Source organism: Macaca fascicularis, chromosome 20 (genome assembly GCF_037993035.2).
Source record: "Macaca fascicularis isolate 582-1 chromosome 20, T2T-MFA8v1.1".
Taxonomy (NCBI): Eukaryota; Metazoa; Chordata; class Mammalia; order Primates; family Cercopithecidae; genus Macaca; species Macaca fascicularis.
This window is the reverse complement of record NC_088394.1, coordinates 69834756-69862334: the sequence shown is the minus strand read 5'-3', so window position 1 is coordinate 69862334 and position 27579 is coordinate 69834756. Positions and strand designations below refer to the sequence as shown.

The window sequence follows — 27579 nt, the reverse complement described above, 5'->3', positions numbered from 1 at the left end:
GAGCAGGGGCACCTGGGAAGGGGAAGGTGTCCTGTAGGGCTGGCTGCTGGCAGAGACATGGTTTAGAGGGAAGTGGCGGGGATCCATCTTTGCCTCTTTCAGTCACCCCTCCGTGGCTGGGCCAAGGGCGAGCCACCTACCCGCTCCAGATTGAGGATGGTGGCCATCTGGGAGAGCCGGGCAAACTTGTCTCGGATGGTCCAGGTGGTCACCGTGGTAAGGTAGGCAATGAGTGACCTCAGCTCTTTGTCAAACTGCAGACCGCCCAGCTGCAGAAGAACCCAAGCCCAGTAACTACTTAGGCCTGGCCAAGCAGAACTGGCCTCCAACTGCCCCCAGAGCTGGGTGGCAAGGCTGGCCAGGCCTCAGGTGGTGCCCTGTGGCTCCAGTTTGCTCTACGGCTTCAGAAGTCAGGGCAGAACTGGACCCAGACATGCAGGGCCTGTGGGCAGCAGACAGAGGGGATGCAAGTCCTGGGGTGGTGGCACGGCTTGTCTTCCTCAGAGGAGAAACGCGAGCTGCAGACCCATGACCCCTTTACCTTACCCGGTTAAAGGTGGATTTCAGCACCACTTTCTCCAACTCAACGGCAACAAGGCTGGTCATGAGGCCGGTTAGGCTGTCGTAGATGACCGGGGACAGGCTGGCCTGCACACAGAGGGTTGACATCAGAGCCCCACCTAACTCCTCTGCCTCTACGCTGGAGTCTTAGGTGGCGAGGATGGTTAGGTGAGGCCACGGGGCAGTGTTTCTACAGGTTAGGGTTGGAAGGGCTTCCGGGGTTCCCAGAAGGAATGTGATGAGACCCTGCAGGCTGCTGGTTTGGGCAGAGGTGGGTAATTCCCTAAGTGGATCCCTAGGGCCCCTACGCACCTTGAACTCCGCCATTTGCTGCTCCAGGTTAAGGATGAACTGTTGTACCCAAGGGTCATTGGCTTCATAGTCATTGAATTCTTCCTGTTGTCAGGAAGCAGGACTGGTGGTCACCATGGGCCTCTTTCTAAGAAGTACCATTCACTGCCACCCACCTCTATCTCTCTAAGAAAATAATGTAAAACGTTCTTTCTTTCCTGTGCCTTGACTCATCTAGTTTAAAACCAGCTCAGACACCCAGGCTGGCAGAAACTGACCAGCAAACAGCCCAGGGCTGTAGCAGAGGCCCACATAATATGGTAAAGTTCTTGGCATTTTATTCCTTCTTGGATCTCATGTTCTACAGGAATGAAATCACTAGGCCAGGAGGAAAAAAACGCTTCTAAGTCTATCATAGGTGGGGCAAAAAGAGCTCCAATACAAGGGAATAAGTTAGGTCAAGGCAAACTCCATGTCTTTCTGAGCCCTTCTGACTAGGGAGAAACTGTTTCCCGGGAGGAACCTAGTCTTCAAGGGTGAGGGTGGGGGAAGTGGGCTGGGAAGCATGGAAGGTCTAGTCTGTTTAGATGGCTCCGCTCCCTCCAGCTGGGGCTAGGGGCGAGGCGTCATTGGGGCTTGATGGCTGCCTGTGGCCAGGCTAACCTCCTCGATGTTGTGGGAGACGGAGAAAAAGCTATTGATCCAAGGCTGCACCTGTGGCTTGATGGCTGTGCTGTTGAGCTCCGTCAGCCCTTCCTGCACAAGACAAGGTGGAGACATGTAACACAGAAGGCACACCTCATCCCTTCCCTCTCTCTTCTCCCCATCCCTCCCTTCTCGTTCCCTCCCCATCCCTTCCGTCTCTCCTCTCCTCATCCCTTCCCTCTCTTCTCCCCATCCCTTCCCTCTCTTCTCCCCATCCCTTCCCTCTCTTCTCCCCATCCCTTCCCTCTCTCTTCTCCCCATCCCTTCCCTCTCTTCTCCCCATCCCTTCCCTCTCTTCTCCCCATCCCTTCCCTTTCCCTCCCCATCCCTTCCCTCTCTCCTCTCCCCACCCCTTCCCTCTCTCCTCTCCCCACCCCTTCCCTCTCTCCTCTCCCCACCCCTTCCCTCTCTCGTCTCCCCACCCCTTCCCTCTCTCATCTCCCCACCCCTTCCCTCTCTCCTCTCCCCACCCCTTCCCTCTCTCCTTCCCATCTCTTGACTGCAGGGTGCTCTTCCAGCCCTGAGGCTTTCTGCAGGCCCTGTTGGAGGTTATAACAGAGCTAGTGCTAATGAAAGGAGGAGCCAGGAACATGCCCCTTTCCAGATCTCAGATGATTCAGGTCCAGGGTAACAATGAGGCCTTGAGACTATTCTGATAGACTCTCACGAGAGATTTCAGAATGCCGGGTGCTAGGCAGCACCTGTGGCTAGGGCCACAGGTCAGAACAACCATGTGACTCCGCTTCCTCTGAGCATCTTCTGAGGGTTCTTGTCATTGTGGGGCCAAGTGGAAAGTCTAGAGGACCAGAGGGTGGCTTGTCAGTGTGACAACTTCACTGCTGAAAAACCAACAGGGCCTTTAGTCTCAAGGGACCTGCACAACTCCAGGCGTCAGGGCTTGCTTGCTGCTCCCTCACCCGTCCTCCTGGCTTCCTTGCACACGATGAGCCAGCTAACAATCTTCTCAGAGCAACATACAGACACAGGATTCAGTCAGCAGTTGAACCTGGGGCTTACCTGCAAGAGGTCTCGGAATTTGTTGGACACGGCGGCCAAGTCAGAAAGGCAGCTGTCAAACTTGGCCTGGGCCTGCTCCCCTCCAATGCCCTGGCTGAAGAGCTTGGTGCAATCACTCTAGGGGAGAACACTGCTGTAAGACCACCAAGCATGCGTGGGCCATGGGAGTGTGAGGAGAGGCACCAGCCACTTCTACTCCTCCAGCCTTCTCTGGGTGTAGCTATGGCCCGTCAAGAGTCTTTTCTGTTTCAGAAAACCTCGATTCTATCCTGGTGGCTATCCACTTGGCTCCCACTTCCCCCTCTGTAATATGGGGGTACCAGTGTTGGGGAAGTGAATAAGAAACAGAATACCACAAAGTTTTTCCTATCTTTAGAGTCAGACATTCCTACGTTCAAGTCCTGGCTCAGTCATGTATTAGTTGAGTGACCTTGGGCAAATGATTTAAAGTTTCTGAGCTTCAGTTTTCCTGTCTATAAAATGGGAACACCAATTCCTGCTCCTCATGTATGAGATGAAGCACAACGTGCCTAGCTCAGTGCCTGGCACAGGAGACACTAGCTATTATTGCTATAGTTCCTCCTTTTTCTTTTTTCCCACTTTTATATTTATTTACTTCTCTTTAAATTTTATTTAAATTTACCAAAAAACCACAAAAGCCAGTTCTGCTTCTTAAATATTTTGGTCTGGCTACCAAAGGGAGATGGTCAAGATCATAGCTAATGTTTAAGGGCTTACTGTATACCGGGCTTTGTTCTAAGCATTTTGCTTTTATTACAGTACCAGGCTGGGCGAGGTGGCTCATGCCAGTAATTCTAGCACTTTGGGAGGCCAAGGTGCAAGGACCACTTGAGGCCAGAGTTTAAGAACAGCAGGGAAACATAGTGAGAAGCCGTCTCCACAGAAAATTAAAGAATTAGTTGGATGTAGTGTTGCACCCCTGCATCCCCAGCTACTAAGGAGGCTGAGGTGAGAGGATCCCTTGAGCCCAAGGGTTCAAGGCTGCAGAGAGCTATAACTGTGCCACTGCACTCCAGCCGGGGCAACAGAGTGAGACCAAAGTACCTATTCTGCTTAAAAACCAAACAAAATGAAAACCAAAAAACCCCCACAACTACTTAAGTTACTCTGACCTTCAGAAAAAAAAGTATCTCCTTTATGAAGTAGGTAAAATTATCCCCATTGTACAGATGAGGAAACTGAGGCATAGAAGTTAATAATTTATTCAAAGTCATGGCAATAAGTCATGAAAGGCTGAGCGCGGTGGCTCACTATTGTAATCCTAGGACTTTGTGAGGCCATGGTAGGAGGATCGCTGGAGCCCAGGAGTTCAAGACCAGCCTGGGCAACAAAGCGAGACCCTGTCTCTCTCTCTTTTTTTTTTTTGAGACACAGTCTCACTTTGTCGCTCAGGCTGGAGTGCAGTGGCATGATCTCGGCTTACTGCAACCTCTGCCTCCCGGGTTCAAGTGATTCTCATGCCTCAGCCTCCCGAGTAGCTGGGATTACAGGTGTGCGCCACCATACCCAACTAATTTTTGTATTTTTAATAGAGATGGAGTTTCACTATGTTGGCCAGGCTGGTCTCGAACTCCTGACCTCAGGTGATCCACCTGCCTTGGCCTCCCAAAGTGCTAGATTTACAGGTGTGAGCCACTGCGCCCAGCAGAGACCCGTCTTTTAACGTAGATAAATCATGGAGCTGGGACTCTAGACCAGGTATTCTGACTCCAAAAATCCTGTTTTTGTTTTGTCTTGTTTTGTTTTTTTGAGACAGTCTCGCTCTGTCACCCAGGCTGGAGTGCAATGGCATGATCTTGGCTCACAGCAACCTCTGTCTCCCAGGTTGAAGTGATTCTCTCACCTCAGCTTCCAGAGTAGCTGGAATTACGGGCACCCACTATCATGCCCAGCTAATCACTGTATTTTTGTAGAGACGGGATTTCACCACGTTGGCCAGCCCGCCTGAGCCTCCCAAAGTGCTGGGATTACAGGCGTGAACCACCGTGTCCAGCCCAGAATGCCTGTTTCTTTTTTTTTTTTCTTTTTTTTTTTTGAGACAGAGTCTGGCTCTGCCGCCCAGGCTGGAGTGCAGTGGCCGGATCTCAGCTTACTGCAAGCTCCGCCTCCCGGGTTCACGCCATTCTCCTGCCTCAGCCTCCCGAGTAGTTGGGACTACAGGCACCCGCCACCGCGCCCGGCTAGTTTTTTGTATTTCTTAGCAGAGACGGGGTTTCACCGTGTTAGCCAGGATGGTCTCGATCTCCTGACCTTGTGATCCGCCCGTCTTGGCCTCCCAAAGTGCTGGGATTACAGGCTTGAGCCACTGCGCCCGGCCAGAATGCCTGTTTCTAATCACCACACTACAGTGTAGGTGTAGTACTCTCTAGGGGGAACTGCTTGAAACTTGTGTTTTAGGTTGCCAGGAGCTGCCACATTTCTTGTAGCCTCCTTAGAAAGTTCATGCTGTTTTGGCTCCAGAGAGGAAGCAGAGTGGAAGAACTCAGAGGGACTCTTCTAGCAGACAGAGGCCCTTCACTCCCACAGTATTCCTGACACTTACTGCCTTCGAGTAGTCTTGTAACCTCCCCTGTAAGCTGAACGTCATGCCACCTGATCTGCCTATCTCAAAGGGCTGCTGATGGGGCTAAGAAAGAACATCTGTGAGATGCAAATCTAAGGATGGCTGGGATTTATGGGAATAGGTTTTTCAGCTCTTTTACTTGGCTAATTCTATGAAAGTCATAAGCTCACGTATGAATTTCTAATATTTCCCCAAATTTTACTTCCAAAACCCAACAGACTCATGTTAAGGATAAGGTCACAAATAGTCTAAAGTGCCATGACTTAAAAACAATGATGTTGGCTGGGCGTGGTGGCTCATGCCTGTAATCCCAGCACTTTGGGAGGCCGAGGCAGGCAGATCATGAGGTCAGGAGATCGAGACCATCCTGGCCAAAATGGTGAAACCCTGTCTCTACTAAAAATACAAAAATTAGCTGGGCATGGTGGTGTGCGCCAGTAGTCCTAGCTACTTGGGAGGCTGAAGCAGGAGAATTGCTTGAACCCGGGAGGTGGAGGTTGCAGTAAGCCAAGACTGTGCCACTACACTCCAGCCTGGGCAACAAGAGCGAAACTTCATCTCAAAAAAAAAAAAAAAAAGGCCAGGCATGGTGGCTCATGCCTGCAATCCCAGCACTATGGGAGGCTGAGGCGGACGCATTGCCTGAGGTTGGGAATTTGAGACCAGCCTGGACAGCATGGTGAAACCTCATCTCTATTAAAAATACAAAAATCAGCCGGGCATGGTGGCAGGTGCCTGTAATCCCAGCAACTCAGGAAGCTGAGGCAGGAGAATCGTGGAAGTTGCAGTGAGCCGAGATCATGCCACTGCACTACAGTCTGGGCAACAGCGAGAATTGGTCTCAAAATAAATAAGTAAATAAAATAAAATAAAATAGGCCGGGCGCGGTGGCTCAAGCCTGTAATCCCAGCACTTTGGGAGTCCGAGACGGGCGGATCACGAGGTCGGGAGATCGAGACCATCCTGGTTAACACGGTGAAACCCCGTCTCTACTAAAAAATACAAAAAACTAGCCGGGTGAGGTGGCGGGCGCCTGTAGTCCCAGCTACTCGGGAGGCTGAGGCAGGAGAATGGCGTGAACCCGGGAGGCGGAGCTTGCAGTGAGCTGAGATCCGGCCACTGCACTCCAGCCTGGGTGACAGAGCGAGACTCCGTCTCAAAAAAAAAAAAAAAAAATAAAATAAAATAAAATAAAATAAAATAAAGACAAGGCCAGGAGAGGTGGTTCATGCCTGTAATCCCAGCACTTTGGGATGCCAAGGCGGGTGGATCACTTGAGGCCAGGAGTTTGAGACCAGCCTGGCCAACATGGCAAAACCCCATCTGTACTAAAAATACAAAAATTAGCTGGTCATGGTGGCAGGTGCCTATAATCCCAGCTACTCCAGAGGCTGAGGCAGGAGAATTGCAGAAGTTGCAGTGAGCTGAGATCGTGCCACTGCACTCTGGCCTGGGCAACAGAGTGAGACTCTGTCTCAAAAAAAAAAAAAAAAAAAAAACCAACAATGGGCCGGGCGCGGTGGCTCATGCCTGTAATCCCAGCACTTTGGGAGGCCGAGGCGGATGGATCACAAGGTCAGGAGATCAAGACCATCCTGGCGAACATGGTGAAACCCTGTCTCTACTAAAAATACAAAAAATTAGCCAGACGCTCTGGCGGGAGCCTGTAGTCCCAGCTACTCAGGAGGCTGAGGCAGGAGAATGGAGTGAACCTGGGAGGCAGAGCCTGCGGTGAGCCAAGATCGCGCCACTGCACTCCAGCCTGGGCTGCAGAGCAAGACTCCGTCTCAAACAAAAACAAAAACAAAAACAAAAACAACCAAAAAAAAACCCAACGATGACAGCCAACTTGTTGAACACATACGATGTGACAGATACTATATTATCGGTACATTATGCCACCGTATTTATTTTTATTTTTGAGATGGAGTTTTGCTCTTGCCCAGGCTGGAGTGCAATGGCATGATCTTGGCTCACCACCACCTCTGCCTCCCGGGTTCAAGCGATTCTCCTGCCTCAGCCTCCTGAGTAGCTGGGATTACAGGCATGAGCCCCTACACCTGGCTAATTTTGTATTTTTAGTAGAGAGCGGGTTTCTCCATGTTGGCCAGGCCAGTCTCAAACTCCTGACCTCAGGTGATCCGCCTGCCTTGGCCTCCCAAAGTGTTGGGATTACAGATGTGAGCCACTGCGTCCGGCCTATGCCACCTTATTTTATTCCATCCCCCATTTTAAGGCTTTTTTGGGGGGTAAATTCCTAACGTAATCCAGTTTACAGTACTATAAACAGCCACCTGACTGTTCTCTCTGAGCCACCCCTCTCTCCTCTGTGTGCTGGCTCCAGCCTCCTCCTCAGTGTGCCAGCATAAGGCCCACACTTCACACCAGGTTGTGCACCGAGCCCTTTGTCTCTGCTGCAAAGCATCCTCCTTTGCACAAGTGTTCACTGTGGAGGCAGGGCCCTGGCCTCACTTCTTTCCCAGAGGCTGAGTTTGGGAGTGGGGAAGAAATGGGCCCCTCATTTTCTAGTAGTTCACAAAGTGATCTCTCCATGCTGTTATTTTTATTTTGTTAAATTTAAATTGATTTTTACTATTTTAACTTTTTTTTTTTTTTTTTTTTTTGAGACGGAGTCTTACTCTGTTGCCTAGGCTGGAGGGCAATGTCATGATCTCGGCTCGCTGCAACCTTCGCCTGCCAGGTTCAAGCAATTCTCCTGCCTCAGCCTCCTGAGTAGCTAGGATTACAGGCATTCGCCACCATGCCCAGCTAAATTTTATATTTTGTATTTTTAGTAGAGACAGGGCTTTACCATCTTGGCCAGGCTTGAATGCCTAACCTGTGATCCACCTGCCTTGGCCTCCCAAAGTGTCGGGATTATAGGCATAAGGCACTGCGCCCAGCCTATTTTTCCTTTTTAAGTGATGGGGGGTCTCATTATGTTGCCCAGGCTGGCCTCGAACTCCTGGCCTCAAGCAATCCTTCTGACTCAGGGTCCCAAGTAGCTGGGACTATGGGCACAAGCCACCCAGCTATTGTTATTTTGAGATGGAGTTTCGCTCTTGTCGCCCAGGCTGGAGTGCAGTGATGCAATCTTGGCTCACTGCAACCTCCACCTCCGGGGTTCAAGCGATTCTCCTGTCAGCCTCCCGAATAGCTGGGATTATGGGCGCATGCCACCACACCCAGCTGATTTTTTTGTATTTTTAGTAGAGACAGGGTTTCATCATGTTGGCCAGACTGGTATCGACTTCCTGACCTCAGGTGATCCACCCGCCTCGGCCTCCCAAAGTGCTGGGATTACAGGCATGAGTCACCCCCCCGGCCCAGCTATTATTATTTTTAACTGTTAATACAACTAATAAGTACCACTGCATGCCTCTCATGTACTAAGTGGTTCATGTTATCACATTCATCTCGTAACAGTCCTGTGGCACAGAGGTCATTATCCTCTTTTATGAATGAGGAGACTGAGGTTACAGAACTTTTGCCTAAGGCCACACAGCTGGGCAGTGGTCAAATGAAGATTTGAACCTGGGGTGTCTGGCTTAAAAGCCCAAGCAATTTCCACTATACTCTGCTGCCTTCCTCTAAAAAACAACAGCTACCAGCTTTGTATAGGATTAGGCAAACCTTATCTTAATCTCCTACATTTATACAGGGATTTGTCATTTTTATAAGGTGCTTTTGATCCCGGTTTTTTTTTTTTTTTTTTTTTAAAGACAGAATCTCCCTCTGTCGCCCAGGCTAGAGTGCAGTGATGCAATCTTGCACTGTAACCTCTGCCTCCCGGGTTCAAGCAATTATCTGCCTCAGCTTCCCGAGTAGCTGGGATTACAGGCAGCTGCCACCACGGCTGGCTCAGTTTTTGTATTTTTAATAGAGATGGGGTTTCATCTTGGGCAGGCTGGTCTTGAACTCCTGACCTCATGATCCACCTGTCTCAGCCTCCCAAAGTGTTAGGATTACAGGCGTGAGCCACCTCACCCGGCCCTGATCCTGATTTTAAAAAAAGTTTTTTTTTTTTTTTGTTTTTTTGTTTTTTTTTGGTAGAGATGAAGTCTCACTACATTGCCCAGGCTGGTCTCAAACTCCTGGCCTCAAGTAATCCTCCTGCCTTGGCCTCCCAAAATGTTGAGCTTATAGGTATGAGCCACTTGGCCTCGATCCTGTTTTTTCATTGGGCTAGCAAAGAAACCCAAATTAGGGCAGGATGGAGCTATGTATCTTATTTCGTAGATGAGAGAACTGAGGCTCAGAGGGCTAAGAGACTTGGCCAAGGTCACACGCCAACTGTGTGCTGGAAGATCTAATTTGTGTGTGTGTTATTTTCAGACAGAGTCTGTTCTGTCCCCCAGGCTGGAGTGCAGTGGCACGATCTCAGCTCACTGCAACCTCCGTCTCCTGGGTTCAAGCGATTCTCTTGCCTCAGCTTCCCAAGTAGCTGGGATTACAGGCGTCTGCCACCATGCCCAGCTAATTTTTGTATTTTTAGTAGAGATGGGGTTTCGCAATGTTGGCTAGGCTGGTCTCAAACTCCTGACCTCAAGTGATCCACCCGCTTTGGCCTCCGAAAGTGTGGGATTACAGGCATGAGCCACTGTGCCTTGCCTGGAAGATCTAATTTGAATTCTGATCTTCCAACTCCTGAGCTTTTCCCTCTGGTCCAAGGATGCCTTGCTATCATGTCAGTCACCAAGAAATCCCCTCGAGTGTGGCTCAACGTCACCAGGATAAGCATCTTCACCATGATGTGTGTATAGGGCTCTCTCTCAACATGGGAAAAAGTGGCTGCTGACCACCGATAGGCAATTTCCCTTGTACCTCCAGTGTCTTCTTCAGAGTGGAGATGTTTTCACTGCAGACTTCCACGTTGTTCAGAGTCACCTGGGAGATGAGGAAGGAAGAACGTGACTTCCTGCCGACTGTGCCTGCCACCCACTCCAATGACAGACTGGCTAACAGCTGCGCTCCATGAAGCTCAGAGAAGGGCTGGCTGGAGTTCAGACTCGGGCTAGTGAAAGCCCACACCGCTACATCTGAGCAGGACGCTCAGATCTTGGATTGGGCAGAATGGGGAAGCAGGCTGGCCCTTTCTTCTGTGCCTGATACCAGGGAGCCTAAAGCTATCAGGACCTCAGAGTCAGTGAGCTCAGGTTTCAGGTCTTCTTGTACTGTGTTACCTACAGAGCAGAAATGACTCAGGCATACAGGTCTGGGATAAGTTTTGAGGCTCCAAATGGTCAAGCCCCAGGTCAGTGACACAAAGCCTGACATTCATTAAAGAAAAGCTTCCACAGAGCCTGCCACCTATGAGGTATTGTCTCATTCTTTAACTCATGGAGTCTGCCAAATACCCCCACAGAACACATATTATCAAGCCCAGTACATGGGAGGAAATAAGACTCCTCAGAAGGTAAAATGATTTGGCCAGGCGCGGTGGCTCACGCCTGTAATCCCAGCACTTTGGGAGGCCGAGGCAGGTGGATCAAGAGGTCAGGAGTTCAAGACTAGCCTGTCCAACATGGCGAAACCCTGTCTCTACTAAAACTACAAAAAATTAGCCGGGCATGGTGGCAGGCGCCTGTAATCCCAGCTACTCCAGAGACTGAGGCAGGAGAATTGCTTGAACTTAGGAGGTGTAGGTTGCAGTGAGCTGAGATTGCGCTACTGCACTCCAGCCTGGGTGACAAGAACAAAACTCCGTCTCAAAAAAAAAAAAAAAAATGTAAAAGGATTCACCAAGGTCAGACAGCAACTGATTCAGCAAATATTTACTGAGCACCTGGATGTGTCAGGCATGGTTCTGGGCACTGAGAGAAAGTAATTAACAGAACAGACATGGTCCACCCCTCACAGAACTGACATTCCAGAAGGGAAGCCAGATAGTAAACAAATGCATTATATAATGTCAGGAAGTATAATAAAGCAGGATAAGGGACAGACACTCAGAGTGACAAGGCCACAAAGCTGGAGCCAGGCTTAGAATTTGGGTCTCTGAGCTTCCAAATGGATAAACAGGTGGAGGTTCCTGGGGAGTGGCCACCTGGGGGCATGGAAGCTCCATACCCCTTCCCCCATAATTTGCCCTCTTCATCTCTTCATCTATATCCTATATAATATCCTTTATAATAAACAAATAAACTAAAAAAATGAATTCAGGTCTCCCTACTCTGGTCCAAAGATGACTTTTTTCATAACACGACTGCCTTACAGACTAGGTGCAGAAATACCAATGATAAAAGTAGCATGGGCACGGTGGCTCACTCCTGTAATCCCACACTTTGGGAGGCCGAGATGGGTGGATCACCTGAGGTCAGGAGTTCGAGACCAGACTGGCCAACATGGCAAAACCCCGTCTCTACTAAAAATACAAAAATTAGTCGGGCGTGGTGGCAGGTGCCTGTAATCCCAGCTACTGGGGTTGCTGAGGCAGGAGAATCGCCTGAACCTGTGAGGTGGAGGTTGCAGTGAGCCAAGATCGCGCTATTGCACCCCAGCTGGGGCAACAAGAACGAAACTCCATCTCCAAAAAAAAAAAAAAAAGTAGCATGGGGCAAAAGTATTAAGGCACTAATTGCTCTGGCCAATGAGGAAAGAACAAACTGTTTTGGTGTGAGGCATTCAAGGAAGGTTCCATGGCAGAGTTGGTAGCTGAGCTGAACATAAAAGGGTAGAACACAATTCTGACAGGAGATGAAGGTGAGAACATTTCTCCACCCCCATCAGCCTCTCTCTAGCTCACTGTCCTATTTGATATTTTCTTTTTTTTTTTGAGACGGAGTCTCGCTCTGTCACCCGGGCTGGAGTGCAGTGGCCGGATCTCAGCTCACTGCAAGCTCCGCCTCCCGGGTTTATGCCATTCTCCTGCCTCAGCCTCCTGTGTAGCTGGGACTACAGGCACCCGCCACCTCGCCCGGCTAGTTTTTTGTATTTTTTAGTAGAGACGGGGTTTCACCGTGTTAGCCAGGATGGTCTTGATCTCCTGACCTTGTGATCTGCCGTCTCGGCCTCCCAAAGTGCTGGGATTACAGGCTTGAGCCACCGCGCCCGGCCTTGATATTTTCTTAACAGTCCTTAGGATTTCCTGACATTGTCCGGTTTATCTATTTCTTGTCTGCATGGATCTAGCCTGTTTTCTTCACCACTGCATGTCTATACAGTACTGTCTTCCTTTCTGGTTGATGGAAATATTCTAACTGCACTGTCTGGTACGGTAGCCCCCAGCCATATGTGGCTATTGAGCACCTGAAGCTTAGCTAGTACAACTCAGGAAGTGGATTTTTAATTTAAATGTAAATTTCAATAGCTACCTGTGGCTGGTGACTACTATATTGGGCAGTGTAGCTCTAGAACCCAGAACAGTGCCTGAAATTTAGAAGTTTCTCAATAAATATTTGTGGAATGAGTAAGACAGTGAATGAACATATTCTGGAAAGGGGATAATATAAGCAAGTGCAGAATAGCAGAAAACACAAAAAGGTATTTGGGAAATAGCAGACTCAGTTCACAGACACGTGAAGGGAAGTGGCAGGACGTAGAGCTGCGAGGGGCAGAGCCTGATGGGGACTTGGGTGCTCTGCTCCAAAGTTAGCCCTGTGACCTGTGGACAGTGGGCTGGTACTGAGGATTTTTAAAGCAGGTAAATGCCACATGAGCACAGCTGTGGTTCGAGAATACTCATCTAGAGGCCATGTGTGGGAGGAAATAAAGGGCCTGGGGATCCCACTGCTTGTGAACTGGTGTGCTAGGGGCATGATCAGGAAGGCAGGGGTGAGGTAAGGAGGAGTCAGACTTCGAGACATGAGTCAGGAGCTTCCGGATTTCAGCGTAAAAGGAGGATCTCAGAACCCCAGGGGCTGTGATTAGGAAGTCCCTCTCATCTTCCCCAGAGTGCTTCCCTTGTCAGTGTCCTGCAGCCAATGCTGAAAGTCATGATGCTGACAGTGCTGCTTAGGCCACTCTGATGTGGACAGATAAGCCTAAAGGTCTTTCTTTAATATGCCATAACATGAGGCCTCTAATGTCACAAGTTTCCAAATAACTGTCCTGTCATGACAGCTGAAGGATGAAGGCCATAAGTGTTTCCAAGGCATTTAAGAGCACCAAGAATAATTGTCATGAGGACTTATGGATTTGAGTTCAAATGGTATTGATTTCAAAGTTTCCCCTGTACTGACAGCCCTAGCAAGCGTGGATTCACTGGGCTTATTCCCTACCCACAGTGCATGATGTCAGTACAGTTGGAGAATTCATCTTGACAGCCAGATGAATCAAGGTGACATAAAAAATAGGCCCTGCAATGGGAGTGATGACATTTTAAATCCTTGGTGTCAGGAAAACCAGAAACCTGTCACCAAGCATTTAGCATTGCCTTTCTTTTTGGTCTTATCTTCTGGGGCCTCAAACAATGAAACTGTGTTAATGGGAGGTCCTCACAGAGCGAACATGCACTGGCTGGTTTTGGAGACGTGTAGTCAAGTGGTGGAAAATGGAACTGAAAAGGTGGGATGGGTTAGATTTAGGAGGGTTAAACGAAGACATCTAGCTTTGATGTGGTAGGCAGCAAGCAGCCAATGATTATTTCTGAGCACAGAAATGAAAGTAAGTTCTGTAAATAAAATCAAAGAATACAAACAAAATAAAAATTTAAGTTGGTTCATGATGTGATGCTGGTTGCTGGGCATTTTGGCAAAGTTCTCCAAAGGTAACAAATTTCACAGGCAACAGTTTTTTGGATCTGATCTGTTTTTGGCAGCAACCGTCATATCCTAGATTGACAGAAACCATGTCCAGGGCAAACATTTTCTATGACAGGAAGAGAGTGGGGCTGCCTAAACAGCTTTCGTATTGGATCTGTCTCATAACCTGCTACTAGGGGTTCCTCTGCACAGGGATTGGTAGATATTAGCAAGTTCAGGCTTCTGTCTCTGAAAGTAACAGCTCTGAACTCTTTTGGGGGTCACAGATCCTTTTAAGAATATCATAGCCAGGCACGGTGGCTCATGCCTGTAATCCCAACACTTTGGGAGGCCAAGATGGGTGGATCACTTGAGGTCAGAAGTTCGAGACCAGCCTGGCCAACGTGGCAAAACCCAGTCTCTACTAAAAAAAAATTAGCCAGTTGTGGTGGTGCATGCCTGTAATCCTAGCTACTTAGGAGGCTAAAGCAGGAGAATCGCTTGAACCGGTGAGGCGGAGGTTGCAGTGAGCCAAGATCACACCATTGCACTCCAGCCTGGGGAACAAGAGCAAGACTCCATCTCAAAAAAAAAAGCGTGATAAAAGCTAAGGACCCTGTGTCCAGAAAAATGCACGTGAACATTTTTGCATCCAACCCCACCTGTGAACTACAGATGACAGCTCTGCTACTAGATGTTTCTTTCAGGCTCTGAGCCTCAGGAGTCAAGACTCAGAGTGTGGCCAATGTGGGGGATGGAGCAGAATGGACCTGGACTGTGCTACTCCCGTGCGTGCTAAGACAGCATGTGCCAGAGAGGCCTGATCCTGAGCTTAGGACTCATTTGTATTCTCTCTGGCTCATCATAAACTGGTTGTTGCTTTGTACAAATCTTTTCATCCTTCTGTGCTTCTCCTTTCCACACAACGGCAAGGCTTGCTGCTTTATCACATCTGTCGTTCCAGGTAGCTAAGGGCTTTAATAAGGCCTCCTTTCCAGAGGAATTGAAAGCCTAAGACATGTGCTAGTAGAGCAGTGCTGGCAGGCCTGAAGGACTGGCGCCTGCCCATGCTGCGGGCCTCTCCTCAGAGAAGCAGTCTGGTGGCCTGGCACAGATGGTGCAGTTGGTTCTGTGGCAGATGCAAGCCAAGCTTGACAGTCAGTGGGCTCCTCAGCAGCTGGGCAGCACTCTGGGGAATGAATGCTAGGTGATAGCTGGGCAGCCCAGCCTCTGTTGTGGCTCAGGCTGTTCAGAATACATCCCTGAGTAAGAAATCGTTTCAGAACCTTCTAGGAGGAACTTCTCTTAAAGGAGAAATTTTCCTTCTATATAGACACTGGAGGAGAGGTCTCTAGCTAGAGGCCAACTATACTGTGGCTTAGCAGTCATAGTGTAACCTCTCAAGATAAACCAACCCAGCTCGTGAGCTGTGGGGTACCTACCAGGAAGGACAGCTTCGCCTCGTCAGTACTCTCGATGCCTTTTGTGTCAAATTTGCCTTGCTGGAGGCTGCTGTGCATGATGTTCACGGCACTTGTCACCCCGCGCTGGATGTCCTGGAAGGTAGTGGCCGGGAAGCCCATCCGCAGCTTGTTACACAGAACATCCCTGGGGGACAGGATGGTATAGAGGGATTGACAGTGCTCAACTTGGCCACCAGGACAGAAAGACCCGTGTCCACCACCCTGACGCAGCAGCACAAGGTGCTCTTTTAGGGGGTATAACCAGTCCTTAAGACCACTGTAGGAGACCTGAGGAGCCAGGGTATGAAAGTAACCAGCACCCCTCAAGGACACTGATGTGACAAGAACATACAGAGGAGACTGGCCAATCTCCATTGCTTATGAGGCTTTTAGCCATCACCACTGCACTCCAACAAAGCTGTGCAGCTGGCCGGGTGCGGTGGCTCAAGCCTGTAATCCCAGCACTTTGGGAGGCCGAGACGGGCGGATCACGAGGTCAGGAGATCGGGACTATCCTGGCTAACACGGTGAAACCCCGTCTCTACTAAAAAAAAATATGAAAAACTAGCCGGGCGAGGTGGTGGGCGCCTGTAGTCCCAGCTACTCGGGAGGCTGAGGCAGGAGAATGGCGCAAACCCAGGAGGTGGAGCTTGCAGTGAGCTGAGATTGCTCCACTGCACTCTAGCCTGGGTGACAGAGCAAGACTCCGTCTCAAAAAAAAAAAAAAAAAAAAAGCTGTGCGGCTTAGTGAATGCAGTACCATGTAGGAGTTGAGAACAGGTTTTGAGTCACTCAGTTCTGGATTCTACCTCTTACTCCTAAGTGGTGGATCTTTGACGAGGATGCAATCTCCCTAAAGCCCAGTTTCCTCATCTATAAAACAGAGCTAATAGTACCTACCTCATAGGGTTGTTATTAGGACCTCAAAAGAGCAGGAGGTTAGCATGGTGCTGACAATGGTACCTAGTGGTGGTATTATTCATCTGAACTGCCTGTTCTCTCTCCTCCGTCTAAGGGCCCATAGCTCCTTCAGTCTAGTCCAGGGAACAGAAATTGGCCTATGAGATATATGGCTGATCAACAGCTTCCTGGAGCCAAGGATACTATCTTAGAGATAGGAGCTTATGTCCCGTATAGAACTTAACTAGAATCATGAGGACAAAGGGCAGAAACAAATGGGCCTCGGGAATCAACAGGAAGGGCCTTTCTGCCTAGAAAGGAGAAAGGGAGTCAACTGTACCTGAAGTCAGACTCCAGCTCTGTGGTGGCGAGGTTGATCATGGCACAGAGACAGTCAATGCTGGAGCTGGACAGAGCCCGTCCAATGCACTTCTTAACAATGTAGAAGACATCATCCACCATGCTGGATGTCAACTGGCCCTTCTCATAGGTGTCCAGAGCCACAGCCTACCCAAAAGGCAAAGTCAACACTGAGGGTCCCAGTTGTGCATGTCATCTTCTAGATGATTCTGGATGGCCCTAGCTCTGCTCCCTTTTCTGTACCTTGTCTATGTTTCTCCCAACATGGCGTGTTCTGGTCACGAACTCATGTGCATCCTCCTTGTCAAAATAGCTCACTTCCCTATTGATCACTAGGTGAACAAATTAAATATTTTGGGCCTTAGCTCTGCAGAGATCCATTACCTGGGGGGTGTAAGACATCTGCAGAGGCCCTACTTCCCTGAGGCTCCTTACCTACAAACCTTCAGGGAGGCAGGGAACAAGTGGGTTCCCTGGAGAGCTGAGCTGTTCTTTTGTAATTCTTGGGAAGGAGGTCCTAGCTGGGTATACAAAGAGCACGACTCCAAAGATGCTCTCTAACCATACAAAGCGGTTCCACTCAATCTGCATGAAAGAGTATTCTCGAAGCGGGACCAAAAAATATGACATGCCTCATGCATTTCCTTTAGCCTGGCTTCTTGGACCGGAAACCCCATTTCCAAGAGATGAGTCCTATGTCCTACCTTATTGACAGTCTCCCTCATGAAGTACTCCTCCATGGTAACATATAAGCCAATTAGCTCCTGCATGGTACAGCTCAAAAGGCAGTTATTGAGGAGTTTGTCCAGACACTTCTGGTGCTCTAGGGGACAGCCAAGAAAAGAATACTCATTTTTTTTTCCCCAAGGGAAACAGAGCAACTTTTTTCATTTTTTCAGGTTTCTTTCTAGTCTTTCTTGCAAATATGTACATATTTTACATGGTTATAATCATGATACAGATAGCAATTTTGAATTCTGCTTTAAAAAAGTATATCATAAATATTTTCCATGTTTTCACCTACCTTATTTTTCATGACTATGTGGCATTTAATCAGGTGCATAATCCACATTTTAAAAACTACTCAACTTTTTTTTTTTTTTTTTTGAGACGAAGTTTCGTTCTTGTTGCCTACGCTGGAGTGCAATGGCATGATCTCAGCTCACTGCAACCTCCACCTCCCAGGTTCAAGCAATTCTCCTGCCTCAGCCTCCCAAGTAGCTGGGATGATAGGCATGCACCACCACGCCTGGCTAATTTTGTATTTTTAGTAGAGATAGGATTTTTCCATGTTGAGGCTGGTCTCAAACTCCTGACCTCAGGTGATCTGCCCGCCTCGGCCTCCCAAAGTGCTGGGATTACAGGTGTGAGCCACCGTGCCCGGCCTTATTTTTAACTTTTATGTTGTTTCATGTGAAATTGAGGAAAAAAACCACTCTATTTTTAGACATCTGGTTATTTCCAAATGTTTTGCCATTACTGGAGATAACAGAATATCACAATAATTGGAGATTATAGTGAATACTTTTGTACGAAAAACTTTTTACTCCTTTTCCATTATTCCCTTAGGATTAATTAATAGGAGTCAAAAGATGTTAAGTTTCCATGGCAAAGACAAAAATACTGGTGTAGAGAATATTTCATTCTCTACACCAGTATTGTCCAACAGAATTTCTGTGATAATGAAAATATTTTGGTCAGGTGTGGTGGCTCACATTTGTAATCCCAGCACTTTGAGAGGTCAAGGTGGGAGGATCACTTGGGTCCAGGAGTTTTGAGACCAGCCTGGGTAATAGAGCAATACTCTGTCTCTACAAAAAATAAACAAACAACAAGAAAAGAGAAAACATTCCGTATCTGTTATCTGATATAGTAGCCATCGGTCATGTTAGTGATTGAGCACTTGAAATGTGATGAACGGGCCGGGTGCGGTGGCTCAAGCCTGTAATCCCAGCACTTTGGGAGGCCGAGACGGGCGGATCACGAGGTCAGGCGATCAAGACCATCTTGGCTAACACGGTGAAACCCCGTGTCTATCAAAATACAAAAAAATTAGCCGGGCATAGTGGCGGCGCCTGTAGTCCCAGCTACTCTGGAGGCTGAGGCAGGAGAATGGCGCAAACCCGGGAGGCGGAGCTTGCAGTGAGCCGAGATCTGGCCACTGCACTCCAGCCTGGGCGATAGAGCGAGACTCCGTCTCAAAAAAAAAAAAAAAAAAGAAATGTGATGAACGTAACTTAGGAACTGAATATTTTTATTTGTTTTATTAAAATTCTTTTATTCCCCAGAATCCAGGTGAGAAGGATGGATTTAAAATTTTATTTAATTGTAATTAAATTTGAATTTGAATTTCAATTCATGAATGGCTACGTATTGGGCAGCACAGCTCTGAACAGTGATAGTCATCATTATTGCTTTTCGGTCTTTTGGCTAAGATCAAATGATAGTCATCATTGACATCAACAAGCAAACTCCAAATGAGCAAACAATTTCCTTTATACACTGATTCTGTAACGCCCCTGCCACGTATTATTGGCACAAGCTATGCGGAATGCCACAGATGCTGGGTAGGTCTCAAGTCCCCAGTCCAAAGAACCCTGCATATATTTGTCCAGCAGGATTTTTTTTTCCTTTAACTCTTGCTTTAGTAGCCAGCAGGAATTAAATGGTTATCTTAAAAACCTAGCGAGTCAATCTGTAAATGAAATTGGACTCCAGCATACCTTTACAAAATTTTTAAAAAGTGTTTATCTTTTATTATTTAACTGAAATTTTTAGAGATGGGGTTTCACTATGTTGACCAGGCTTGGTCTCAAACTCCTGGGCTCAAGCGATCCTTCCTCCTCGGCCTCCCAAAGTGTTGGGATTAGGCGTGAGCCACCATACCCAGCCAAAATTTTTCTTTTAATATAGTGACAAGGTCTTGTCATGTTGCCCAGGCTGGTCTTGAACTGAGCAAGCAATTCTCCTCCCCAGCCTCCCAAAGCGTTGGGATTACAGGTGTGAGCCACTGCACCCAGCCCCGTTTCTTATCAACGTAAATTATTCCTTGAAAAATTGTGACTAGGGGAACTGGGAGACTGAAAGGGACAGGAGGATTCCTGTACATTATATACTCTTTTTTTTTTTTTTCCTGAGACAGAGTCTGGCTCTGTTGCCTGGGCTGGAGTGCAGTGGCGTGATCTCGGCTCTATGAAACCTTCGACCCCTGGAGTTCAAGCAAGTCTCCTGTCTCAACCTCCCGAGTAGCTGGGACTACAGGTGCATGGCACCACGCTCAGCTAATTTTTTTATTTTTAGTAGAGATGGGGTTTCACCATATTGGTCAGGCTGGTCTCAAACTCTGACATCCACCCGCCTTGGCCTCCCAAAGAGCTGGGATTACAGATGTGAGCCACCGCACCCGGCCTATGTACTTTGTTTTTTTTTTTTAAAACAACAACAACAACAACAACAAAACACTTTACTGAAGTATAATTTCTATCTATACAATTTAAAACAGGGCATCAGTGTCTTCATCTGTAAAGTGATTAGATGGCCTCAAAGATCTAGTCCAATTCTAAAATCCAGTACATTTAGATTTCCTCCTGGGAGTCAATTTGTCTACAGACCACCAGGGGCTAATAAGTCCCAGTTGTTTCCTTAATAAGAGATCTGTGGCTTAACTATTAAGAAACACTGCCGATTATATCTCAACCCTCCCCAAAAATATGGGAAATATTTTTACCTTGCTTCACTTCTTCCGAGGCCATGGAGTCCCCCACCTCAAAATCAGAGCTAATCCTCTTCCTGAGGAAGCGTAAGTAGAGCTCGCTGCGGGCATTCATCAGGGTGACCTCAGTCAGGATGGGGTCCAGCTCTCTGAGACACATGGAGCAGAAGGAACAGGAGGACAGTGGATTCCCTTAGACACAAGAGCTACAGGGAAAACAGAGTCCTGAATTGCCCCTCCCCACTGGGCCCATAAGGAACAGCTCTGCCAGATGGCCCTCCTAGCTCGGCTGGCCCAATTAGATTCAGAGACAGGTGTCAACCACATTTTCCATTTACCTGTTTCACCTAAATCATTCACTCCCTAAAATTCTGCCAGACCTAAATAAAAGGTTGGGAGGTGTGTCTTCTTTTCTTTTATTTTCTTTCTTTCTTTTTTTTTTTTTTGAGATGGAGTCTCACTGTGTCGCCCAGGCTGGAGGGCAGTCGCGCAATCTCGGCTAACTGCGAGCTCCACCTCCTGGGTTCACACCATTTCTCCTGCCTCAGTCTCCTGAGTAGCTGGGACTACAGACTACATGCCTGGATAATTTTTTGTATTTTTATTAGAGATGGGGTTTCACCATATAAGGAAGGATGGTCTCAATCTCCTGACCTTGTGATCCACCCGCCTCAGCCTCCCAAAGTGCTGGAATTACAGGCATGAGCCACCGCGCCCAGCCTGTTTTCTTTTCTTTTCTTTTTCTTTCTTGAGACAGAGTCTCACTGTCGTCCAGGCTGGAGTGCAGTGGCGCAACCTTGGCTCACTGCAAGCTCCGCCTTCTAGGTTCTTGCCATTCTCCTGCCTCAGCCTTCTGAGTAGCTGGGAGTACAGGTGCCTGCCACCACGCCCGGCTAATTTTTTGTATTTTCAGCAGAGACAGGGTTTCACCGTGTTAGCCAGGATGGTTTCGATCTCCTGACCTCGTTATCCACCTGCCTCAGCCTCCTAAAGTGCTGGGATTACAGGTGTGAGCCACCGTGCCTGGCCTCTTTTTTTTTTTTTGAGATGGAGTCCTGCTCTGTTGCCCAGGCTGGAGTGCAGTGGTGCAATCTCGGCTCACTGCAACCTCCACCTCCTGGGTTCATGCCATTTCTCCTGCCTCAGCCTCCCGAGTAGCTGGGACTACAGGTGCCCACTACCATGCCCAGATAAATTTTTGTATTTTTACTAGAGACGGGGTTTCACTGTATAAGGGAGGATGGTCTCGATCTCCTGACCTCGTGATCCACCCGCCTCGGCCTCCCAAAGTGCTGGAATTACAGGCGTGAGCCACCGCGCCCGGCCTATTTTCTTTTCTTTCTTTTTTTTTTGAGACAGAGTCTCACTGTGTCGCCCAGGCTGGAGTGCAGTCGCGCAATCTCGGCTAACTGCGAGCTCCACCTCCTGGGTTCACGCCATTCTCCTGCCTCAGCCTCCCGAGTAGCTGAGACTACAGGCGCCTGCCACCATGCCCGGCTAATTTTTTGTATTTTTAGTACAGATGGGGTTTCACCATGTTAGCCAGGATGGTCTCGATCTCCTGACCTTGTGATCCACCCGCCTCAGTCTCCCAAAGTGCTCGGATTACAGGCATGAGCCACCGTGCCCAGCCATTCGTCTTGCTATGTTGCCCAGGCTGGAGTGCAGTGGTGCAATCTCAGCTCACTGCAACCTCCACCTCTAGGTTCAAGTGAGTCTCATGCCTTAGACACATTAGTAGCTGGGATTAGAGGTATGTGCCACCCCACCTGGCTGATTTTTGTATCTTTAGTAGAGATGGGATTTTACCATGTTGGCTAGGCTGGTCTCAAACCCCTGGCCTCAAGTGATCCTCCTGCCTTGGCCTCTTAAAGTGCTGGGATTATAGGCATGAGCCACAATGCCTGGCCTCTTTTGTGGTTTGAATAAAGATTATCTATGACCAGGTGCAGTGGCTCACGCCTGTAATCCCAGCACTTTGGGAGGCCGAGGCGGGCAGATCACGAGGTCAGGAGATCAAGATCATCCTGGCTAACATGGTGAAACCCTGTCTCTACTAAAAATACAAAAAATTAACCAGGTGTGGTGGTGGGCACCTGTAGACCCAGCTACTCAGGAGGCTGAGGCAGGAGAATGGTGTGAATCTGGGAGGTGGAGCTTGCAGTGAGCAGAGATTGTGCCACTGCACTCCAGCCTGGGCGAGAGAGCAAGACTCTGTCTCAAAAAAAAAAAAAAAAGTAAAAGTTTGGATGGATTACAGTGGCTCATGCCTGTAAGTGCTTTGGGAGGCCGAGGCAGGGGGATCACTTGAGATATGGGGTTTAAGACCAGCCTGGGCAACATAGCAAGCCCTCATCTCTACCAAAAATTAAAAAATTGGCTAAGCATGGTGGCTCATGCCTGTAATCCCAGCACTTTGGGAGGCTGAGGTGGGTGGATCACCTGAGGTCAGGAGTTTGAGACCAGCCTGGCCAACATGGCAAAACCTCATCTCGGCCGGGCGCAGTGGCTCACGCCTGTAATCCCAGCACTTTGGGAGGCTGAGGCGGGCAGATCGCGAGGTCAGGAGATCGAGACCATCCTGGCTAACATGGTGAAACCCCGTCTCTACTAAAAACACACACAAAAAATTAGCTGGGCAAGGTGGTGGGCGCCTGTAGTCCCAGGTACATGGGAGGCTGAGGCAGGAGAATGGCGTGAACCCGGGAGGTGGAGCTTGCAGGGAGCCGAGATCGTGCCACTGCACTCTAGCCTGGGCAACAGAGTGAGACTCTTGTCTAAGACAAACAAACAAACAAACAAACAAACAAAAAACTCATCTCTACTAAAAATACAAAAAAATTAACCGGGTGTGGTGGCACATGCCTATAGTCCCAGCTACTTGGGAGGCTGAGGCAGGAGAATTGCTTGAACCTGGGAGGTGGAGGTTGTGGTGAGCCGAGACCACACCACGCCACTGCACTCCAGCCTGGGCAACAGAGCGAAACTGCCTCAAAAAAAAAAAAAAAAATTAGCTAGGAGTGGTGACTGTAATCCTAGCTAGTCAGGAGCTACTCGGGAGGCTGAGGCTGAGCTACTCGAGGCTCACCTGAGTCCACGAGTTGGTGGTCACAGTGAGCTGGGATTCTGTCGCTGTACCACTTCACTCCAGCCTGGGAAACAGAGACCCTATTTCTAATTAAAAAAAAAAAAAGTAAAAGTTTACAATTTTAGGATAGTAGTCACCTTTGTGGGAAGGGAAGAGGAGAGTCACTCTGGGGGCTTCAAAAGTGTAGTCATGCTACATAAGAACATTTTGGTCAAAAATGAATTGCTGGGCTGGGCATGGTGGCTCAAGCCTGTAATCCCATCACTTTGGGAAGCCTCTGGGAGGTGAGAGAATCACTTGAGCCCAGGAGTTCTAGACCAGCCTAGGCAACATGGCAAAACCTCGTCTCTACAAAAAATACAAAATTAGCCCAGTGTGGTGGTGTACACATATGGTCCCAGCTACTCAGAAGGCCGAGGTGGGAGGATTGCTTGAGCCTAGGAGGTCGAGGCTAAGTGAGCCATGATCATACCACTGTACTGCACTCTGGCCTGGGCAACAAAGTAAGACCCTATCTCAAAAAAAAAAAACAACAAAAAAAAAACCCCCAAAACAACAAGAAAAAAAACTGTATCGGTATACACAAGAGCGTTCCCATAATATTATAATACTGTATTTTTACTGTACTTTTTCTATGTTTAGATATGTTTAGATACACAAGTACTTACCATTGTGTTCTAATTGCCTATGGTATTCAGTACAGTAATATGCCATACAGGTTTACAGCCTACGAGCAATAAGCTGCATCATATAGCCTACGTGTGTAGTAGGCTAAGTACACTCTATGATGTTGACACAATGGAAGTCGCCTAGTGATGTATTTCTCAGAATGTACTCCAGTTGTTGACAGGGTATGGTGGCTCATGCCTATAATCTCAGCACTTTGGGAGGCCATGGTGGGCAGATCACTTGAGGTCAGGAGTTCGAGACTAACCTGGCCATCATAGCGAAACCCTGTCTCTACTAAAATTATAAAAAATTAGCTGGGAGTGGTGGTGCACGCCTGTAGTTCTAGTTACTTGGGAGCCTGAGGGAGGAGAATCACGTGAACCCGGGAGGCAGGGGCTGCAGTGAGCCAAGATCATGCTACTGCACTTCAGTGTGGGTGACAGAGTGAGACTCTGTCTCAAAAAAAAAAAAAAAAAAAAAAGTATTCCAGTCATTAAATGACACGTGATTGTACTGATTTTAATTTTATTTTATTTTATTTTAGTTTTTATTTTTTGAGATGGAGTCTCGCTCTGTAACCCAGGATGGAGTGCAGTGGTACGATCTCGGCTCACTGCAACCTCTGCCTCCTGGGTTCAAGCGATTCTCCTGCCTCAGCCTCCCGAATAGCTGGGACTACAGGCACGCATCACCATGCCCAGCTAATTTTTGTATTTTTAGTAGAGAAGGGGTTTCACCATATTGGCCAGGCTGGTCTCGAACTCCTGACCTTGTGATCTACCTGCCTCGGCCTCCCAAAGTGCTGGGATTACAGGCGCGAGCCACCACGCCCAGCTGATTATGATTTATTACACATTTTATTTACACATACTTTTGTTCATGATACATTCCACTGAAAAATAAGAGTAATTGATAAAATACTTCAAAAACACAGACCACATTGTAACAGAGTCGTCTGAATTATATATACATGGTTACCAATTCAAACTCTTGTGGGCTGAAGAAAAGAGGATTTTTACCTTGGTTCGATTTTTTCTGTTGTAGAATTTCTCATCAAGTTGTTCTGAACATGCCGGAACTGCAACATACCACAGGAATGAGAATATTCTTCCCCACTCCCATATCTATTGGCCTCTTGCTGGTCACTCCAAACTTTTGGCACACAAGAATGTTTAGGTTTAGTTTGCTTACTGGGTTTACCTTCCCTTCAAGCCAGCAGTGGGCTTTCAAGATGACAGGCCAAAGATTTGTTTTTGGGTTGGATGCTAATACTACTCACTTCTATTACTGTGCTTAAAAGTCATGCTAATAGTGTTCCAATAGACTACTGTTTATAGTGTCCTAGTCTGGAGTTCTAGAAATACAATTGTATGAGGCCACTCCTATTTCTATGTTGTACTTTTACTTTCTCTGCTCAAAAGAAGGAAAAAATAAAGTTCTGAAAAAGCAAACGTTATCTTTAACATCTGAGGAATGAAGGGGAAATTGGAGACAATTACTTGGACACTTAACAGGACCTCAATAAACAGAATTGTCATTTTATCACCAGAGGGCACTGTTGCACATTTTATGATAGAGAACTGGTCTACTACTTCTGCTGTGTTCTTTTCAGGAAGCCCTTTTTATTTGTTTTGGTCTTGAACTGAGGCCATCCTCATCTCGACAACACCTCAAGTCCAAGGTAAGCTGGCAATGGGCAAGATGCAGGCCAGTTTGTGCTGAGCATTAATTTTTCTCCTGTCTGCACCTTTCTTCACTGTTCCCCCCCAAGTTATTCTACTCAGTGTTCCTGGCTAAAGCTGCTACCAAACCCCACCTGGAGCTCCCCCTGCTCACCTGCTGGTGGTAGTCCCTTTGCTTGATGAACTTGTCTACCACCTTCTCCACCTGTCTGTCACATTCCACCTGCAGATATTTGATCAGGGTATACAGTCTCCCTGGCCCATAATAGGTCTCCACTATTGGTTGGTGTGTCTCCACAATGCGGGCAATCCCTAGAAGGGAGGAAGCAAGAAGGTTGTAGTATTCTTCCTACAAAATAAACTTGCTCCATCTGGGACTAACCGAGGGTCTAGGTCAATCCTTTTGGCTGCTTCACTTTCTAAAATGAACACAAAATAGGCCTTGTCAATGCTAGGGGTTTCTAAGCAAATATGTTAAATATGCACAGTGCTTGGTACATCAGCAGGCATTTGGTAAGTTACATTGATACTATTTTCTACAGCAGCATCTTTGGAATCAGCATCACTCGCTTTTCAGTAATTTATTTTAGAGTTAAATTTATTCTTACGGAGTTTGGGGTTTGAGGGTTAGGCAGGATCAAAACACTGGAGAGACTCTAATCTTTGCTTATCAGGCACTGAATCTGGAAGTTATTTAATTCTCCACTCAATTAATACACAGTAAACTACATGATTAAATTAAAGTCATCAAACTAGAAGGGTGAGAAGAAAGGCTAGGATGCAGGTGTCATACAGAAATGTCTCCAGTCTCTCTAGAGTGGAGAAAGAGGCTCACCTTCAAACAGAAGAGTAAGTGTATCTGCAAAGATGACTGCAGCTCTCCGATCACTCATGTCTGTCCCCAGCACCATGAGCAGATTCTCCTCAGCTTTACTGGCCACCTAAAAAAGGAGAAGACCCACATACATTCCCCAGAAAGGCCAGCCTTACACCAGGTATGTCTCAATTTTCCAAAAAGGCCTCCCATCGGCTTTCTTTTTTTTCACATTTCCCTTGATGTTTAGAAGCCCAGGCAGCACAGAGGAAACTCCCTTGAGGGACAGTCTGAGCATCAGGCAGGACAAGGAATGTGAGCATGGTATAGCTCCTCTTCCATTATTTTCTTCTCTTGGAAAATATGGACTGCCATTAGCCAAGGGAGAGAGTCCTCAGTTCCAACAATCTCAAAGTGTAACTTCCTATCATTTTTTAAAATAAGAGATAGGGTCTCGCTCTGTTGCCTAGGCTGGAGTACAAGGGAGCCACAGTCGTAGTTCACTGTGGCCTTGAACTCCTGGACTCAAGTGATCCTCTCACCTCAGCCTCCTGAGTAGCTGGAACTATAGGCAAGAGCCACCATACCCGGCTAATTTTTAAAAAATTTCTGTAGAGATGGGGTCCTGCTATGTTGCCCAGACTGGTCTCGAACTCCTGGCCTCAAGCAGTCCTCTTGCCTCAGCATCCCAAAGTGCTGGAATTATGTGAGCCATTATGCCTGGCATGCTATCATTAATAGTGCTTTCTCAAGCAGGACAAAACCTGGGTACTGCAGAAGGGACTTTTACTGGATTAAAGGTAGAAGCCATTTCTAGGTCCCAGGTGGCAAAGTATACTGATAAAAAAAGTACCATAGAGCAGGTTTTTTTGTTTTTTGTTTTTTTTTTTGAGATGTAATTTCGCTGGTCACCCAGGCTGGAGTGCAATGGCACAATCTCAGCTCACTGCAGCCTCTGCCTCCCGGATTCAAGCGATTCTCCTGTCTCAGCTTCCCGAGTAGCTGGGATTACAGGCACCTGCCACCACGTCTGGATAATTTTTGTATTTTTT

At 47.8% G+C, this 27579-nt stretch overlaps 1 protein-coding gene across 6 annotated transcripts in view; it reads right to left on the bottom strand.

Annotated features, from left to right (window-relative positions):
• COG4 (component of oligomeric golgi complex 4) overlaps window positions 1-27579 on the bottom strand; it is a 39861-nt gene that overhangs the window by 651 nt on the left and 11631 nt on the right. For 5 of the 6 annotated variants that reach the window (XM_074027587.1, XM_074027586.1, XM_045381587.2 and 2 more), the window contains 13 exons: window positions 26549-26654; window positions 25868-26025; window positions 25051-25109; window positions 20290-20423; window positions 17267-17385; window positions 16543-16709; window positions 15282-15447; window positions 9983-10045; window positions 2575-2691; window positions 1516-1608; window positions 874-957; window positions 547-648; window positions 141-269 (listed from right to left, as the gene is read on the bottom strand). In XM_074027587.1, coding sequence (XP_073883688.1) covers window positions 141-269; window positions 547-648; window positions 874-957; window positions 1516-1608; window positions 2575-2691; window positions 9983-10045; window positions 15282-15447; window positions 16543-16709; window positions 17267-17385; window positions 20290-20423; window positions 25051-25109; window positions 25868-26025; window positions 26549-26654 — 1497 coding nt within the window. Of the gene's footprint in view, window positions 1-140; window positions 270-546; window positions 649-873; window positions 958-1515; window positions 1609-2574; window positions 2692-9982; window positions 10046-15281; window positions 15448-16542; window positions 16710-17266; window positions 17386-20289; window positions 20424-25050; window positions 25110-25867; window positions 26026-26548; window positions 26655-27579 lie in introns of those variants that run through there. The other variant, XR_012429135.1, reaches the window with a different exon arrangement.